Raw genomic sequence first — 17500 nt, forward strand, 5'->3', positions numbered from 1 at the left:
TAACCCTTGCAGTCCCAGCAGCCTGTGTCAGTGTCCACCCTAACCCTTGCAGTCCCAGCAGCCCGTATCAGTGTCCACCCTAACCCTTGCAGTCCCATCAGCCCGTGTCAGTGTCCACCCCAACCCTTGCAGTCCCAGCAGCCCGTATCTGTGTCCACCCCAACCCTTGCAGTCCCAGCAGCCCGTATCAGTGTCCACCCTAACCCTTGCAGTCCCAGCAGCCCGTATCAGTGTCCACCCTAACCCTTGCAGTCCCAGCAGCCCGTGTCAGTGTCCACCCTAACCCTTGCAGTCCCAGCAGCCCGTGTCAGTGTCCACCCTAACCCTTGCAGTCCCAGCAGCCCGTATCAGTGTCCACCCTAACCCTTGCAGTCCCAGCAGCCCGTATCAGCGTCCACCCTAACCATTGCAGTCCCAGCAGCCCATATCAGTGTCCACCCTAACCCTTGCAGTCCCAGCAGCCCGTATCAGTGTCCACCCTAACCCTTGTAGTCCCATCAGCCCGTATCAGTGTCCACCCTAACCCTTGCAGTCCCAGCAGCCCGTATCAGTGTCCACCCTAATCCTTGCAGCCCGTATCAGTGTCCACCCTAACCCTTGCAGCCCGTATCAGTGTCCACCCTAACCCTTGCAGTCCCAGCAGCCCGTATCAGTGTCCACCCTAACCCTTGCAGTCCCAGCAGCCCGTGTCAGTGTCCACCCTAACCCTTGCAGTCCCAGCAGCCCGTGTCAGTGTCCACCCTAACCCTTGCAGTCCCAGCAGCCCGTATCAGTGTCCACCCTAACCCTTGCAGTCCCAGCAGCCCGTATCAGCGTCCACCCTAACCCTTGCAGTCCCAGCAGCCCGTATCAGTGTCCACCCTAACCCTTGCAGTCCCAGCAGCCCATATCAGTGTCCACCCTAACCCTTGCAGTCCCATCAGCCCGTATCAGTGTCCACCCTAACCCTTGCAGTCCCAGCAGCCTGTATCAGTGTCCACCCTAACCCTTGCAGCCCGTATCAGTGTCCACCCTAACCCTTGCAGCCCGTATCAGTGTCCACCCTAACCCTTGCAGTCCCAGCAGCCTGCGTCAGTGTCCACCCTAACCCTTGCAGTCCCAGCAGCCCGTATTAGTGTCCACCCTAACCCTTGCAGTCCCAGCAGCCCGTATCTGTGTCCACCCTAACCCTTGCAGTCCCAGCAGCCCGTATCAGTGTCCACCCTAACCCTTGCAGTCCCAGCAGCCTGTGTCAGTGTCCACCCTAACCCTTGCAGTCCCAGCAGCCTGTGTCAGTGTCCACCCTAACCCTTGCAGTCCCAGCAGCCCGTGTCAGTGTCCACCCTAACCCTTGCAGACCCAGCAGCCCGTATCAGTGTCCACGCTAACCCCAGATAGACTGGAAGCCCGTATCAGTGTCCACGCTAACCCCAGATAGACTGGAAGCCCGTATCAGTGTCCACCCTAACCCCAGATAGACTGGAAGCCCGTATCAGTGTCCACGCTAACCCCAGATAGACTGGAAGCCCGTATCAGTGTCCACGCTAACCCCAGATAGACTGGAAGCCCTTATCAGTGTCCACCCTAACCCCAGATAGACTGGAAGCCCGTATCAGTGTCCACCCTAACCCCAGATAGACTGGAAGCCCGTATCAGTGTCCACGCTAACCCCAGATAGACTGGAAGCCCGTATCAGTGTCCACCCTAACCCCAGATAGACTGGAAGCCCGTATCAGTGTCCACCCTAACCCCAGATAGACTGGAAGCCCGTATCAGTGTCCACCCTACTCCTTGCAGTCCCAGCAGCCCGTATCAGTGTCCACCCTAACCCTTGCAGTCCCAGCAGCCCGTATCAGCGTCCACCCTAACCCTTGCAGACCCAGCAGCCCGTATCAGCGTCCACCCTAACCCTTGCAGTCCCAGCAGCCCGTATCAGCGTCCACCCTAACCCTTGCAGTCCCAGCAGCCCGTATCAGTGTCCACCCTAACCCTTGCAGTCCCAGCAGCCCGTATCAGCGTCCACCCTAACCCTTGCAGTCCCAGCAGCCCGTGTCAGTGTCCACGCTAACTCCAGATAGACTGGAAGCCCGTATCAGTGTCCACGCTAACTCCAGATAGACTGGAAGCCCGTATCAGTGTCCACGCTAACCCCAGATAGACTGGAAGCCCGTGTCAGTGTCCACGCTAACCCCAGATAGACTGGAAGCCCGTATCAGTGTCCACGCTAACCCCAGATAGACTGGAAGCCCGTGTCAGTGTCCACGCTAACCCCAGATAGACTGGAAGCCCGTGTCAGTGTCCACGCTAACCCCAGATAGACTGGAAGCCAGATGTTGAGCGGCTGAATAACCTTAATTACCTCTTTACCACAGGGGAGTGTTTCTCTCTGTGTGCGTGTCGCTGTGAAATGTACTCAGTATTGCTGTACAAGTGTTGATTTGATTTTATTTGATTGAACTGACCTATTGGACGGTCCCGAAGGGTTCCGAAGGTTCTAAGTGCTCTGACTGGCTGCTGAATTCAAAGTAGAGATTTTGAGAGTCTGTCTCTCTCTCTCTCTCTCTCTCTCTCTCTCTCTCTTTTGCTCTGTGTCTCTCTCTGTCTCTCTCTCTCTCTTTTGCTCTGTGTCTCTCTCTCTCTCTCTCTCTTTTGCTCTGTGTCTCTCTCTCTCTCTTTCTCTCTCTCTCTCTCTTTTGCTCTGTGTCTCTCTCTGTCTCTCTCTCTTTCTCTTTCGCTCTGAGTCTCTCTCTGTCTCTCTCTCTCTCTTTCGCTCTTTGTGTCTCTCTCTCTCTCTCTCTTTCGCTCTGTGTCTCTCTCTGTCTCTCTCTCTGTCTCTCTCTGTGTGTGTGTCTTTCAATTTCAATTCAATTCAATTTGCTTTATTGGCATGACGTAACAATGTACATATTGCCAAAGCTTATTTACAATATAAAAATGAGAATCAAAATGGTCAACGGGACAACAGTAACAACAATAACCAAGGGTCAAAATAACCATACATTCAACAATAACAATAAACATACAGTAGAGTACATGTGCAGGTTGATTGGTCTGTCAGACACTGTCCCTCATCTTATGGCAGGCAGCAATGTAGTGCGCTGCCAACCCACAGCTCTCTGCGTCCTCCCCCAACAGGACGGGTAGCCTATCCTCATCAGAGAGGTCTTTGAAACCTTGAATAAGAGTTTCAAATTTGGGGAAATGACACTCTCTAATTGTTTTATATTTTTGACATTTTGTCAGGAAATGCAGCTCCGTCTCAGGTTCTGCTGTTGTGCAGTGGTTGCACAGCCTTTCCTCTACAGGGAGCCAGGTTTTCCTGTGTCTACCCTTCTCAATGGCAAGGCTGTGCTCACTGAGCCTGTACTTTGTCAATGTTTTTCTAAGGTTTTGATCAGTAACCATAGTCAAATCGTCTTTCTCTCTCTGTCTCTGTCGCTCTCTCTCTGTCTCTCTCTCTCTGTGTCTCTGTCTCTCTCGCTCTCTCTCTTTGTCTCTCTTTATCTCTCTCTCTTTTCTTTCTCTATCTATCTCTCTCTCATGTTTGCACAGCAGAACATTGCTACTTTCCAATTCCAATGTATTTCCTATGACTCAGTACGTATACAGAGGTTGCTGTATCTATCTATATGTAGTCAAGGTGACCTTGGAAAACTCTGAACACTCAAGAGTCCTATCTGAAGACTCAACGTTCGCTGAACGATATCTGTGCAGTTTAAATTGAGAACATAAACAGACAGAAACATGAATGGAAAGAAAGAAGGGACCACGTTTCAACAGAAGTGCTTCTTCTCCAACGTTGTATAGACCAACAGTAGTTTCTGTCAGAGTGATAACTAGATAAGATTGTTTTGTTATTGCATTAATTGGACATTGGGACTATCTGAGTGTGTGTGTGTGTGTGTGTGTGTGTGTGTGTGTGTGTGTGTGTGTGTGTGTGTGTGTGTGTGTGTGTGTGTGTGTGTGTGTGTGTGTGTGTGTGTGTGTGTGTGTGTGTGTGTGTGTGTGTGAGAGAGAGAGAGAGAGATCGTGAGTGTCTGTGTGTGTGTGTGTGTGAGAGAGAGAGAGATCGTGAGTGTGTGTGTGTGTGTGTGTGTGTGTGTGTGTGTGTGTGTGTGTGTGTGTGTGTGTGTGTGTGTGTGTGTGTGTGTGTCTGTGTGTGTGTCTGTGTCTGTGTGTGTGTGTGTGTGTGTGTGTGTGTGTGTGTGTGTGTGTGTGTGTGTGTGTGTGTGAGAGAGAGAGAGAGCAAGATCGTGAGTGTCTGTGTGTGTTACAGTCCCTCACTGATCCAAACATAATTTACATCAAATTGTTGCCAAAAGGCCTCCCAGTTTGGTCCAGTGAATAGCCGGTATCAACACCATAACCGCTTACCGCTACAGAACACCGTAATTACCATATAGGGGTGGTCCTGATGGGTAATTACCATATAGGGGTGGTCTTGATGGGTAATTACCATATAGGGATGGTCCTGATGGGTAATTACCATATAGGGGTGGTCCTGATGGGTGCCACTTACGAGACCGGCTCAAAGCCACTTCAGATGAGAGATGAAAAGATGACCTTGAAACAGGTCGTGTGTGTGTCTGTGTGTGCGTGTGCGTGTGCGTGTGCGTGTGCGTGTGCGTGTGCGTGTGTGTGTGTGTGTGCGTGTGCGTGTGTGTGTGTGTGTGTGTGTGTGTGTGTGTGTGTGTGTGTATGTGTTGGAGGGGAGCCGTCTGTATGTTTTGTCAGTAAGTCTTTCAGCTCAGTATTAGAGACATTCATCATGTATAACCCAGTGGAGTACATAACATCATGTATAACCTAGTGGAGTACATAACATCATGTATATAGTAGTGGAGTATATAACATCATGTATATAGTAGTGGAGTATATAACATCATGTATATAGTAGTGGAGTATATAACATCATGTATATAATAGTGGAGTACATAACATCATGTATAACCTAGTGGAGTAAATAACATCATGTATATAGTAGTGGAGTACATAACATCATGTATAACCTAGTGGAGTACATAACATCATGTATAACCTAGTGGAGTACATAACATCATGTATATAGTAGTGGAGTACATAACATCATGTATAACCTAGTGGAGTACATAACATCATGTATATAGTAGTGGAGTACATAACATCATGTATAACCTAGTGGAGTACATAACATCATGTATAACCTAGTGGAGTACATAACATCATGTATAACCCAGTGGAGTACATCATGTATAACCTAGTGGAGTACATAACATCATGTATAACCTAGTGGAGTACATAACATCATGTATATAATAGTGGAGTACATAACATCATGTATAACCTAGTGGAGTACATAACATCATGTATAACCTAGTGGAGTACATAACATCATGTATATAATAGTGGAGTACATAACATCATGTATAACCTAGTGGAGTACATAACATCATGTATATAATAGTGGAGTACATAACATCATGTATAACCTAGTGGAGTACATAACATCATGTATAACCTAGTGGAGTACATAACATCATGTATAACCTAGTGGAGTACATAACATCATGTATAACCTAGTGGAGTACATAACATCATGTATATAGTAGTGGAGTACATAACATCATGTATACCCTAGTGGAGTACATAACATCATGTATATAATAGTGGAGTACATAACATCATGTATAACCTAGTGGAGTACATAACATCATGTATAACCTAGTGGAGTACATAACATCATGTATAACCTAGTGGAGTACATAACATCATGTATAACCTAGTGGAGTACATAACATCATGTATATAGTAGTGGAGTACATAACATCATGTATAACCTAGTGGAGTACATAACATCATGTATAACCTAGTGGAGTACATAACATCATGTATATAGTAGTGGAGTATATAACAGCATGTATAACCTAGTGGAGTACATAACATCATGTATATAATAGTGGAGTACATAACATCATGTATAACCTAGTGGAGTATATAACATCATGTATAACCTAGTGGAGTACATAACATCATGTATATAGTAGTGGAGTACATAACATCATGTATAACCTAGTGGAGTATATAACATCATGTATAACCTAGTGGAGTACATAACATCATGTATAACCTAGTGGAGTATATAACATCATGTATATAGTAGTGTAGGGGATTAAAAGGTCAACAAAAGACTGTATTCATCTATGGTCCCATGTGTTTTTTATTTAATAAACTTTAGTGTCTTTAACGGGGCAATCTGGGATACCTCCATTCATGTTTTTCAAGGCCAGTTGTGACCCTGTTTGTCTGTAATATTGTCCTGTATGTTTAATAACAGGTCTGAATGGACTCTGAATGTGTGTCTGTAATATTCGTAGTGTAACAGTATGGAGGTGGTTGTCTATAGGATGCTTCATGTTGACTAGTCTAGTGTAGTGTAGGAGGATGGTGTCTATAGGATGCTTCATGTTGACTAGTCTAGTGTAGTGTTGGAGGATGGTGTCTATAGGATGCTTCATGTTGACTAGTCTAGTCTAGTGTAGTGTAGGAGGATGGTGTCTATAGGATGCTTCATGTTGACTAGTCTAGTCTAGTGTAGTGTAGGGAGGATGGTGTCTATAGGATGCTTCATGTTGACTAGTCTAGTCTAGTGTAGTGTAGGAGGGTGGTGTCTATAGGATGCTTCATGTTGACTAGTCTAGTCTAGTGTAGTGTAGGAGGATGGTGTCTATAGGATGCTTCATGTTGACTAGTCTAGTCTAGTGTAGTGTAGGAGGATGGTGTCTATAGGATGCTTCATGTTGACTAGTCGTCTATGAGAGGTTCTCCACCTCTCTCTATCTCTCTCTGGGCCCTGGAGGGGAGGGATCACACAGAAGAAGAGAGGAAACATGACAAGCTCTTCATGAGAGAGAGAGAGAGAGAGAGAGAGAGAGAGAGAGAGGGAGTGGGCAGAGAGAGAGAGACTGAGAGAAATGTGGAGAGAGAGATGGAGTCAGTCAAGGTCATTACTCAATATACAGAAATACCGTAGGCTTTTGGGGTCCAACTTAAGGTCAAGACAAAATGAAATGAAAAATTGGTTTTCATCGAACAATAAACAAAATGTGTTCTAAACGCCAACATATTCCCTAGATAGTGCACTACTTTTGACCAGAACCATGTGTATCCTGATTGAAAGAAGTGCACTAAATATGGATTAGGGTGCCATTTGGTACTCAGACCTAAGAGAACAAGGCTTTACTATGAACAACACTATATTGGTTTAGGTTGGTTTAGGTCATTTATACGCTTTTTGAGAGTTTCCATCTCAGTTCATTTTGTGGTTCTTTGAACTTCCACTGTAATCCAGACAACAAATACATCTCACATCCACGATCACTTTTTCTCTCTAATCAATTATGTAGTGAAGGTACTGTTATATATTGTGAGGTCAAAGTCATCTCCCACTGAGAAAGATCACATTTAAATAAATAGTACACTTCCCGATAGGCTCTCTGGTCTAAAGTAGTGTACCATACAGGGAATAGGATAGTGTAGTGAGCTATGTAGCAGGGAGGCTGTTGAGGGAAACAGCCTCTTACCAAGATTGAAGGCAAGGGCTGGGAAGTCTCCTACTGTTCAATAATGGTGATTGATTTGTTGTCGTACACTGTTTGTTGGCCAGTCCCATATGGTTTAATGAGACCGTTTGTTGGCCAGTCCCATATGGTTTAATGAGACACCGTGTGTTGGCCAGTCCCATATGGTTTAATGAGACACCGTGTGTTGGCCAGTCCCATATGGTTTAATGAGACACCGTTTGTTGGCCAGTCCCATATGGTTTAATGAGACCGTTTGTTGGCCAGTCCCATATGGTTTAATGAGACACCGTGTGTTGGCCAGTCCCACATGGTTTAATGAGACACCGTTTGTTGGCCAGTCCCATATGGTTTAATGAGACCGTTTGTTGGCCAGTCCCATAGGGTTTAATGAGACCGTTTGTTGGCCAGTCCCATAGGGTTTAATGAGACCGTGTGTTGGTTAATGAGACACCGTTTGTTGGCCAGTCCCATATGGTTTAATGAGACACCGTGTGTTGGCCAGTCCCATATGGTTTAATGAGACACCGTGTGTTGGCCAGTCCCATATGGTTTAATGAGACACCGTGTGTTGGCCAGTCCCATATGGTTTAATGAGACACTGTTTGTTGGCCAGTCCCATATGGTTTAATGAGACACCGTGTGTTGGCCAGTCCCATATGGTTTAATGAGACCGTGTGTTGGCCAGTCCCATATGGTTTAATGAGACACCGTTTGTTGGCCAGTCCCATATGGTTTAATGAGACCGTTTGTTGGCCAGTCCCATATGGTTTAATTAGACACTGTGTGTTGGCCAGTCCCATATGGTTTAATGAGACACCGTGTGTTGGCCAGTCCCATATGGTTTAATGAGACACCGTGTGTTGGCCAGTCCCATATGGTTTAATGAGACACCGTGTGTTGGCCAGTCCCATATGGTTTAATGAGACCGTGTGTTGGCCAGTCCCATATGGTTTAATGAGACACTGTGTGTTGGCCAGTCCCATATGGTTTAATGAGACACTGTTTGTTGGCCAGTCCCATATGGTTTAAATAGACCGTTTGTTGGCCAGTCCCTTATGGTTTAATGAGACCGTTTGTTGGCCAGTCCCATATGGTTTAATGAGACCGTTTGTTGGCCAGTCCCATATGGTTTAATGAGACCGTTTGTTGGCCAGTCCCATATGGTTTAATGAGACACTATTTGATGAGTACTTGTGTGACAAAACAGACAGTTCATTTGTAAAATGATACACATTGGTTCTTAAAGAATATTACCCATTGGTTATTAAAGACTATTACCCATTGGTTATTAAAGACTATTACCCATTGGTTCTTAAAGAATATTACCCATTGGTTATTAAAGACTATTACCCATTGGTTCTTAAAGAATATTACCCATTGGTTGTACCTTTAAACACAGAGCAGTGAAGTGTCGGTTTGTTCTGTTGTGTTGTACCTCTGTAAACCAGTTGACAGCAGCAGTGTTTTAACTCTCAAACCAATTTTGCAGGACTCTATATAGACCTCAGTTCTGGCTCTAGATGGACTCTATATAGACCTCAGTTCTGGTTCTAGATGGACTCTATATAGACCTCAGTTCTGGTTCTAGATGGACTCTATATAGACCTCAGTTCTGGTTCTAGATGGACTCTATATAGACCTCAGTTCTGACTTTAGATGGACTCTATATAGACCTCAGTTCTGACTCTAGATGGACTCTATATAGACCTCAGTTCTGACTTTAGATGGACTCTATATAGACCTCAGTTCTGACTTTAGATGGACTCTATATAGACCTCAGTTCTGACTTTAGATGGACTCTATATAGACCTCAGTTCTGACTTTAGATGGACTCTATATAGACCTCAGTTCTGACTCTAGATGAACTCTATATAGACCTCAGTTCTGACTTTAGATGGACTCTATATAGACCTCAGTTCTGACTTTAGATGGACTCTATATAGACCTCAGTTCTGACTCTAGATGGACTCTATATAGACCTCAGTTCTGACTTTAGATGGACTCTATATAGACCTCAGTTCTGACTTTAGATGGACTCTATATAGACCTCAGTTCTGACTTTAGATGGACTCTATATAGACCTCAGTTCTGACTTTAGATGGACTCTATATAGACCTCAGGTCTGACTTTAGATGGACTCTATATAGACCTCAGTTCTGACTTTAGATGGACTCTATATAGACCTCAGTTCTGACTTTAGATGGACTCTATATAGACCTCAGGTGTGACTTTAGATGGACTCTATATAGACCTCAAGTCTGACTCTAGATGGACTCTATATAGACCTCAGTTCTGGCTCTAGATTGACTCTATATAGACCTCAGTTCTGGCTCTAGATGGACTCTATATAAACCTCAGTTCTGGCTCTAGATGGACTCTATATAGACCTCAGTTCTGGTTCTAGATGGACTCTATATAGACCTCAGTTCTGGCTCTAGATGGACTCTATATAGACCTCAGTTCTGGCTCTAGATGGACTCTATATAGACCTCAGTTCTGGTTCTAGATGGACTCTATATAGACCTCAGTTCTGGTTCTAGATGGACTCTATATAGACCTCAGTTCTGGTTCTAGATGGACTCTATGTAGACCTCAGTTCTGACTTTAGATGGACTCTATATAGACCTCAGTTCTGGCTCTAGATGGACTCTATATAGACCTCAGTTATGGTTCTAGATGGACTCTATATAGACCTCAGTTCTGGCTCTAGATGGACTCTATATAGACCTCAGTTCTGGTTCTTGATGGACTCTATATAGACCCCAGTTCTGGCTCTAGATGGACTCTATATAGACCTCAGTTCTGACTCTAGATTGACTCTATATAGACCTCAGTTCTGACTCTAGATGGACTCTATATAGACCTCAGTTCTGACTCTAGATTGACTCTATATAGACCTCAGTTCTGGCTCTAGATTGACTCTATATAGACCTCAGTTCTGGCTCTAGATGGACTCTATATAGACCTCAGTTCTGGCTCTAGATGGACTCATATAGACCTCAGTTCTGGTTCTAGATTGACTCTATATAGACCTCAGTTCTGACTCTAGATGGACTCTATGTAGACCTCAGTTCTGGCTCTAGATTGACTCTATATAGACCTCAGTTCTGGTTCTAGATGTATTTACTCTGACCCCCGTCGGTGTCCTGACTGAACTGTTTCCTAACCCTAAATTGAACCTGAAGTCAATCTTAGTATCAAACTAGACCTCTGATCGGTGTCCTAACTATCTCTGACTCTATTCTGTATCCTCCCTACTGTATGGTCTCTGTCCTAACTATCTCTGACTCTATTCTGTGTCCTCCCTACTGTATGGTCTATTTCCTAACTATCTCTGGCTCTATTCTGTGTTTTCCCTGCTGTATGGTCTCTGTCCTAACTATCTCTGACTCTATTCTGTGTCCTCCCTACTGTATGGTCTCTGCCCTAACTATCTCTGACTCTATTCTGTATCCTCCCTGCTGTATGGTCTCTGTCCTAACTATCTCTGACTCTATTCTGTGTCCTCCCTGCTGTATGGTCTATTTCCTAACTATCTCTGACTCTATTCTGTATCCTCCCTGCTGTATGGTCTCTGTCCTAACTATCTCTGACTCTATTCTGTATCCTCCCTACTGTATGGTCTCTGTCCTAACTATCTCTGACTCTATTCTGTATCCTCCCTGCTGTATGGTCTATTTCCTAACTATCTCTGACTCTATTCTGTGTCCTCCCTACTCTATGGTCTCTGTCCAAACTATCTCTGACTCGATTCTGTATCCTCCCTGCTGTATGGTCTCTGTCCTAACTATCTCTGACTCTATTCTGTATCCTCCCTACTTTATGGTCTCTGTCCTAACTATCTCTGACTCTATTCTGTGTCCTCCCTGCTGTATGGTCTCTGTCCTAACTATCTCTGACTCTATTCTGTATCCTACCTATGAACTTCTCAATCCTGAAGTAGACCTCTGGTCGTTGTCCTAACTGTAGTCTCTATGGTCTGTGTTGCAGGTCCTAACTGTAGTCTCTATGGTCTGTGTTGCAGGTCCTAACTGTAGTCTCTATGGTCTGTGTTGCAGGTCCTAACTGTAGTCTCTATGGTCTGTGTTGCAGGTCCTAACTGTAGTCTCTATGGTCTGTGTTGCAGGTCCTAACTGTAGTCTCTATGGTCTGTGTTGTAGGTCCTAACTGTAGTCTCTATGGTCTGTGTTGCAGGTCCTAACTGTAGTCTCTATGGTCTGTGTTGCAGGTCCTAACTGTAGTCTCTACGGTCTGTGTTGCAGGTCTAGACAGTCCTAACTGTAGTCTCTATGGTCTGTGTTGCAGGTCCTAACTGTAGTCTCTCTGGTCTGTGTTGCAGGTCCTAACTGTAGTCTCTATGGTCTGTGTTGCATTTCCTAACTGTAGTCTCTATGGTCTGTGTTGCAGGTCCTAGCTGTAGTCTCTACGGTCTGTGTTGCAGGTCCTAACTGTAGTCTCTACGGTCTGTGTTGCAGGTCCTAACTGTAGTCTCTACGGTCTGTGTTGCAGGTCCTAACTGTAGTCTCTACGGTCTGTGTTGCAGGTCTAGACAGTCCTAACTGTAGTCTCTACGGTCTGTGTTGCAGGTCTAGACAGTCCTAACTGTAGTCTCTATGGTCTGTGTTGCAGGTCCTAACTGTAGTCTCTATGGTCTGTGTTGCAGATCTAGACAGTCCTAACTGTAGTCTCTACGGTCTGTGTTGCAGGTCCTAACTGTAGTCTCCATGGTCTGTGTTGCAGGTTCTAACTGTAGTCTCTACGGTCTGTGTTGCAGGTCCTAACTGTAGTCTCTACGGTCTGTGTTGCAGGTCCTAACTGTAGTCTCTACGGTCTGTGTTGCAGGTCCTAACTGTAGTCTCTACGGTCTGTGTTGCAGGTCCTAACTGTAGTCTCTATGGTCTGTGTTGCAGGTCCTAACTGTAGTCTCTATGGTCTGTGTTGCAGGTCCTAACTGCAGTCTCTATGGTCTGTGTTGCAGGTCCTAACTGTAGTCTCTATGGTCTGTGTTGCAGGTCCTAACTGTAGTCTCTATGGTCTGTGTTGCAGGTCCTAACTGTAGTCTCTATGGTCTGTGTTGCAGGCCCTAACTGTAGTCTCTACGGTCTGTGTTGCAGGTCCTAACTGTAGTCTCTACGGTCTGTGCTGCAGGTCCTAACTGTAGTCTCTATGGTCTGTGTTGCAGGTCCTAACTGTAGTCTCTATGGTCTGTGTTGCAGGTCCTAACTGTAGTCTCTATGGTCTGTGTTGCAGGTCCTAACTGTAGTCTCTACGGTCTGTGTTGCAGGTCCTAACTGTAGTCTCTACGGTCTGTGTTGCAGGTCCTAACTGTAGTCTCTATGGTCTGTATTGCAGGTCTGCCCATCATGCAGGTGCAGATAGATATCTCCAGACAGCAGGTTGAGAAGATCTTTGGTCTGGATGACTATTGGTGCCAGTGTGTCGCCTGGAGCACTACGGGAACCCAGAAGAGCCAAAAGGCATACGTCAGGATCGCCTGTAAGTATTACTCTGATATAAAGACTACGTCAGGATCGCCTGTAAGTATTACTCTGATATAAAGGCATATGTCAGGATAACCTGTAAGTATTACTCTGATATAAAGCCTACATCAGGATAACCTGTAAGTATTACTCTGATATAAAGGCATATGTCAGGATAACCTGTAAGTATTACTCTGATATAAAGCCTACATCAGGATAACCTGTAAGTATTACTCTGATATAAAGCCTACATCAGGATAACCTGTAAGTATTACTCTGATATAAAGACTACATCAGGATCACCTGTAAGTATTACTCTGATATAAAGACTACGTCAGGATCACCTGTAATTGCAGACACAGAGATACGATCATAAGATAACTGATTTGAGTCGGGGTTGGAAACAGGGTGTCCTATGGAATCCAGAAGAGCCATAAGGCATCACATGTGAGTACAGACACAAATAATCACTGTCATATGACACTGGGTATTTGAGTACATAGACAGATAATCACTGTCATATGACACTGGGTATCTGAGTACATAGACAGATAATCACTGTCATATGACACTGGGTATCTGAGTACATAGACAGATAATCACTGTCATATGACACTGGGTATCTGAGTACATAGACAGATAATCACTGTCATATGACACTGGGTATTTGAGTACATAGACAGATAATCACTGTCATATGACACTGGGTATTTGAGTACAGACACAGATAATCACTGTCATATGACACTGGGTATTTGAGTACATAGACAGATAATCACTGTCATATGACACTGGGTATTTGAGTACAGACACAGATAATCACTGTCATATGACACTGGGTATTTGAGTACAGACACAGATAATCACTGTCATATGACACTGGGTATTTGAGTACAGACACAGATAATCACTGTCATATGATACTGGGTATTTGAGTACAGACACAGATAATCACTGTCATATGACACTGGGTATTTGAGTACAGACACAGATAATCACTGTCATATGACACTGGGTATTTGAGTACAGACACAGATAATCACTGTCATATGACACTGGGTATTTGAGTACAGACACAGATAATCACTGTCATATGACACTGGGTATTTGAGTACAGACACAGATAATCACTGTCATATGATACTGGGTATTTGAGTACAGACACAGATAATCACTGTCATATGACACTGGGTATTTGAGTACAGACACAGATAATCACTGTCATATGACACTGGGTATTTGAGTACAGACACAGATAATCACTGTCATATGACACTGGGTATTTGAGTACATAGACAGATAATCACTGTCATATGACACTGGGTATTTGAGTACAGACACAGATAATCACTGTCATATGACACTGGGTATTTGAGTACAGACACAGATAATCACTGTCATATGACACTGGGTATTTGAGTACAGACACAGATAATCACTGTCATATGACACTGGGTATTTGAGTACATAGACAGATAATCACTGTCATATGACACTGGGTATTTGAGTACAGACACAGATAATCACTGTCATATGACACTGGGTATTTGAGTACATAGACAGATAATCACTGTCATATGACACTGGGTATTTGAGTACAGACACAGATAATCACTGTCATATGACACTGGGTATTTGAGTACAGACACAGATAATCACTGTCATATGACACTGGGTATTTGAGTACATAGACAGATAATCACTGTCATATGACACTGGGTATGTGAGTACATAGACAGATAATCACTGTCATATGACACTGGGTATTTGAGTACATAGACAGAAAATCACTGTCATATGATACTGGGTATTTGAGTACATAGACAGATAATCACTGTCATATGACACTGGGTATTTGAGTACATAGACAGATAGTCACTGTCATATGATACTGGGTATTTGAGTACATAGACAGATAATCACTGTCATATGACACTAGGTATTTGAGTACATAGACAGATAATCACTGTCATACGAATCTGGGTATTTGAGTACATAGACAGATAATCACTGTCATGTGACACTGGGTATGTGAGTACAGACACAGATAATCACTGTCATATGACACTGGGTATTTGAGTACATAGGCAGATAATCACTGTCATATGACACTGGGTATTTGAGTACAGACCATATTAGAGACACATATTTCCCTCAGATTACACAGACCCACAAAGAACAACTATTTTCACATCTTTACAACACTGTATATAGACATAATATGACATTTGAAATGTCTTTATTCTTTTTGAACTTCTGTGAGTGTAATGTTTACTGTTCATTTTTATTGTTTATTTCACTTTTGTTTATTATCTACTGCACTTGCTTTGGCAATGTTAACATATGTTAACATAAAGCCCCTTGAATTTAATTGAATTGAGAAAGAGAGGGAAGGAGAGAGAGAGAGAGAGAGAGAGAGAGGGAAGGACAGAGAGAGGGAAGGAGAGAGGGAGAGAGAGAGAGAGAGAGAGGGGGAAGGAGAGAGAGAGGGGAGGAGAGAGAGAGAGAGAGAGGGGGAAGGAGCGAGAGAGGGGAGGAGAGAGCGAGAGAGAGAGAGGGGGGAAGGAGAGGGAGAGGGGAGGAGAGAGAGAGGGAAGGAGAGAGAGAGAGGGAAGGAGAGAGAGGGAGAGAGAGAGAGAGGACAGGCGAGAGAGGGAGAGAGAGAGAGGGAAGGAGAGAGAGAGGGGAGACAGAGAGAGAGAGAGAGAGAGAGAGGGAGAGAGAAACCCTCTCAAAATCTTATTGAAATATTGAAACATAGGGGAATGACTCCGCTTTGAATTCAGCAGCCAGTCAGAGCACTTGGAACCTTAGGAACCCTTCGGGACCGTCCAATAGGTCAGTTAATTCAAATCAAATCAAATCAACACTTAAATTGAATTGAGAGAGAGGGAGAGAGAGAGAGGGAGCGAAAGAGAGAGGGAGAGAGAGAGAAAGAGAGAGAGAGAGAGAGAGGGAGGGAGAGGGGGAGACAGAGAGAGAGGGAGACAGAGAGAGAGAAAGAGAGGGAGAGAGAGAGACAGAGACAGAGAGAGAGAGAGAGAGAGAGAGATGCCAATAAAGCCCCTTGAATTGAATTGAATTGAATTGAATTGAGAGAGAGAGAGAGAGAGAGAGAGAGAGAGAGAGAGAGAGAGAGAGAGAGAGAGAGAGAGAGCAGAGGGAGAGAGAGAAAGAGAGGGAGAGAGAGAGACAGAGACAGAGAGAGAGAGAGAGAGAGAGAGAGAGAGAGAGAGAGAGAGAGAGAGAGAGAGAGAGCAGAGGGAGAGAGAGAAAGAGAGGGAGAGAGAGAGACAGAGACAGAGAGAGAGAGAGAGACATCCCCCAACCACAGCCTCAAAGACAGTTTACGTCTGTTTTTGTTTCTCCCTCTATTAAGTCACATGAATTTGCATTATTCCAGACAGAACAGAACAGAAAAGAACAGAGGAATACTCTCATTACCAAACCTCTACAAAGACACTAAGATGTAAGATAAGGACACACACACACACACACACATACATACATTAAAGTGAGCGCACACACACACCGCCCCACACTCCCTCTCCACTCACTCATTTGAACCTGCCAGGTCTGTTGTATCTACCGTCTTCCCCAGCTCCGTTGTATCAAGTCCAATTCAATTGAACGCCAAGCAGGCCTCTGTAGATCTTCATGTTTCACTAACCATGATCCATCTGGACAGGGGACAGGTCTGTAGATCTTCATGTTTCACTAACCATGATCCATCTGGACAGGGGACAGGTCTTCATGTTTCACTAACCATGATGCATCTGGACAGGGGACAGGTCTGTAGGTCTTCATGTTTCACTAACCATGATCCATCTGGACAGGGGACAGGTCTTCATGTTTCACTAACCATGGTCCATCTGGACAGGGGACAGGGGACAGGTCTTCATGTTTCACTAACCATGATCCATCTGGACAGGGGACAGGTCTTCATGTTTCACTAACCATGGTCCATCTGGACAGGGGACAGGGGACAGGTCTTCATGTTTCACTAACCATGATCCATCTGGACAGGGGACAGTTCTTCATGTTTCACTAACCATGATCCATCTGGACAGGGGACAGGTCTGTAGTTCTTCATGTTTCACTAACCATGATCCATCTGGACAGGGGACAGGTCTTTATGTTTCACTAACCATGATCCATCTGGACAGGAGACAGGGGACAGGTCTTCATATTTCACTAACCATGATCCATCTGGACGGGGACAGGTCTTCATGTTTCACTAACCATGATCCATCTGGACAGGAGACAGGGGACAGGTCTTCATGTTTCACTAACCATGATCCATCTGGACAGGGGACAGGTCTTCATGTTTCACTAACCATGATCCATCTGGACAGGGGACAGGTCTTCATGTTTCACTAACCATGATCCATCTGGACAGGGGACAGGGGACAGGTCTTCATGTTTCACTAACCATGATCCATCTGGACAGGGGACAGGTCTTCATGTTTCACTAACCATGAT

The 17500-nt window shown here is 44.6% G+C and overlaps 1 protein-coding gene across 1 annotated transcript in view; it reads left to right on the forward strand.

Moving 5' to 3' along the window:
• LOC129846452 (netrin receptor UNC5A-like) overlaps nucleotides 1–17500 on the forward strand; it is a 75591-nt gene that overhangs the window by 3965 nt on the left and 54126 nt on the right. The window contains exon 4 of the mRNA XM_055914386.1: nucleotides 12891–13034. Within this exon, the coding sequence (XP_055770361.1) occupies nucleotides 12891–13034 (144 nt within the window). The remainder of the gene's footprint in view (nucleotides 1–12890; nucleotides 13035–17500) is intronic.

The sequence above is a fragment of the Salvelinus fontinalis genome, unplaced genomic scaffold (genome assembly GCF_029448725.1).
Source record: "Salvelinus fontinalis isolate EN_2023a unplaced genomic scaffold, ASM2944872v1 scaffold_0545, whole genome shotgun sequence".
NCBI classification, from domain to species: Eukaryota; Metazoa; Chordata; class Actinopteri; order Salmoniformes; family Salmonidae; genus Salvelinus; species Salvelinus fontinalis.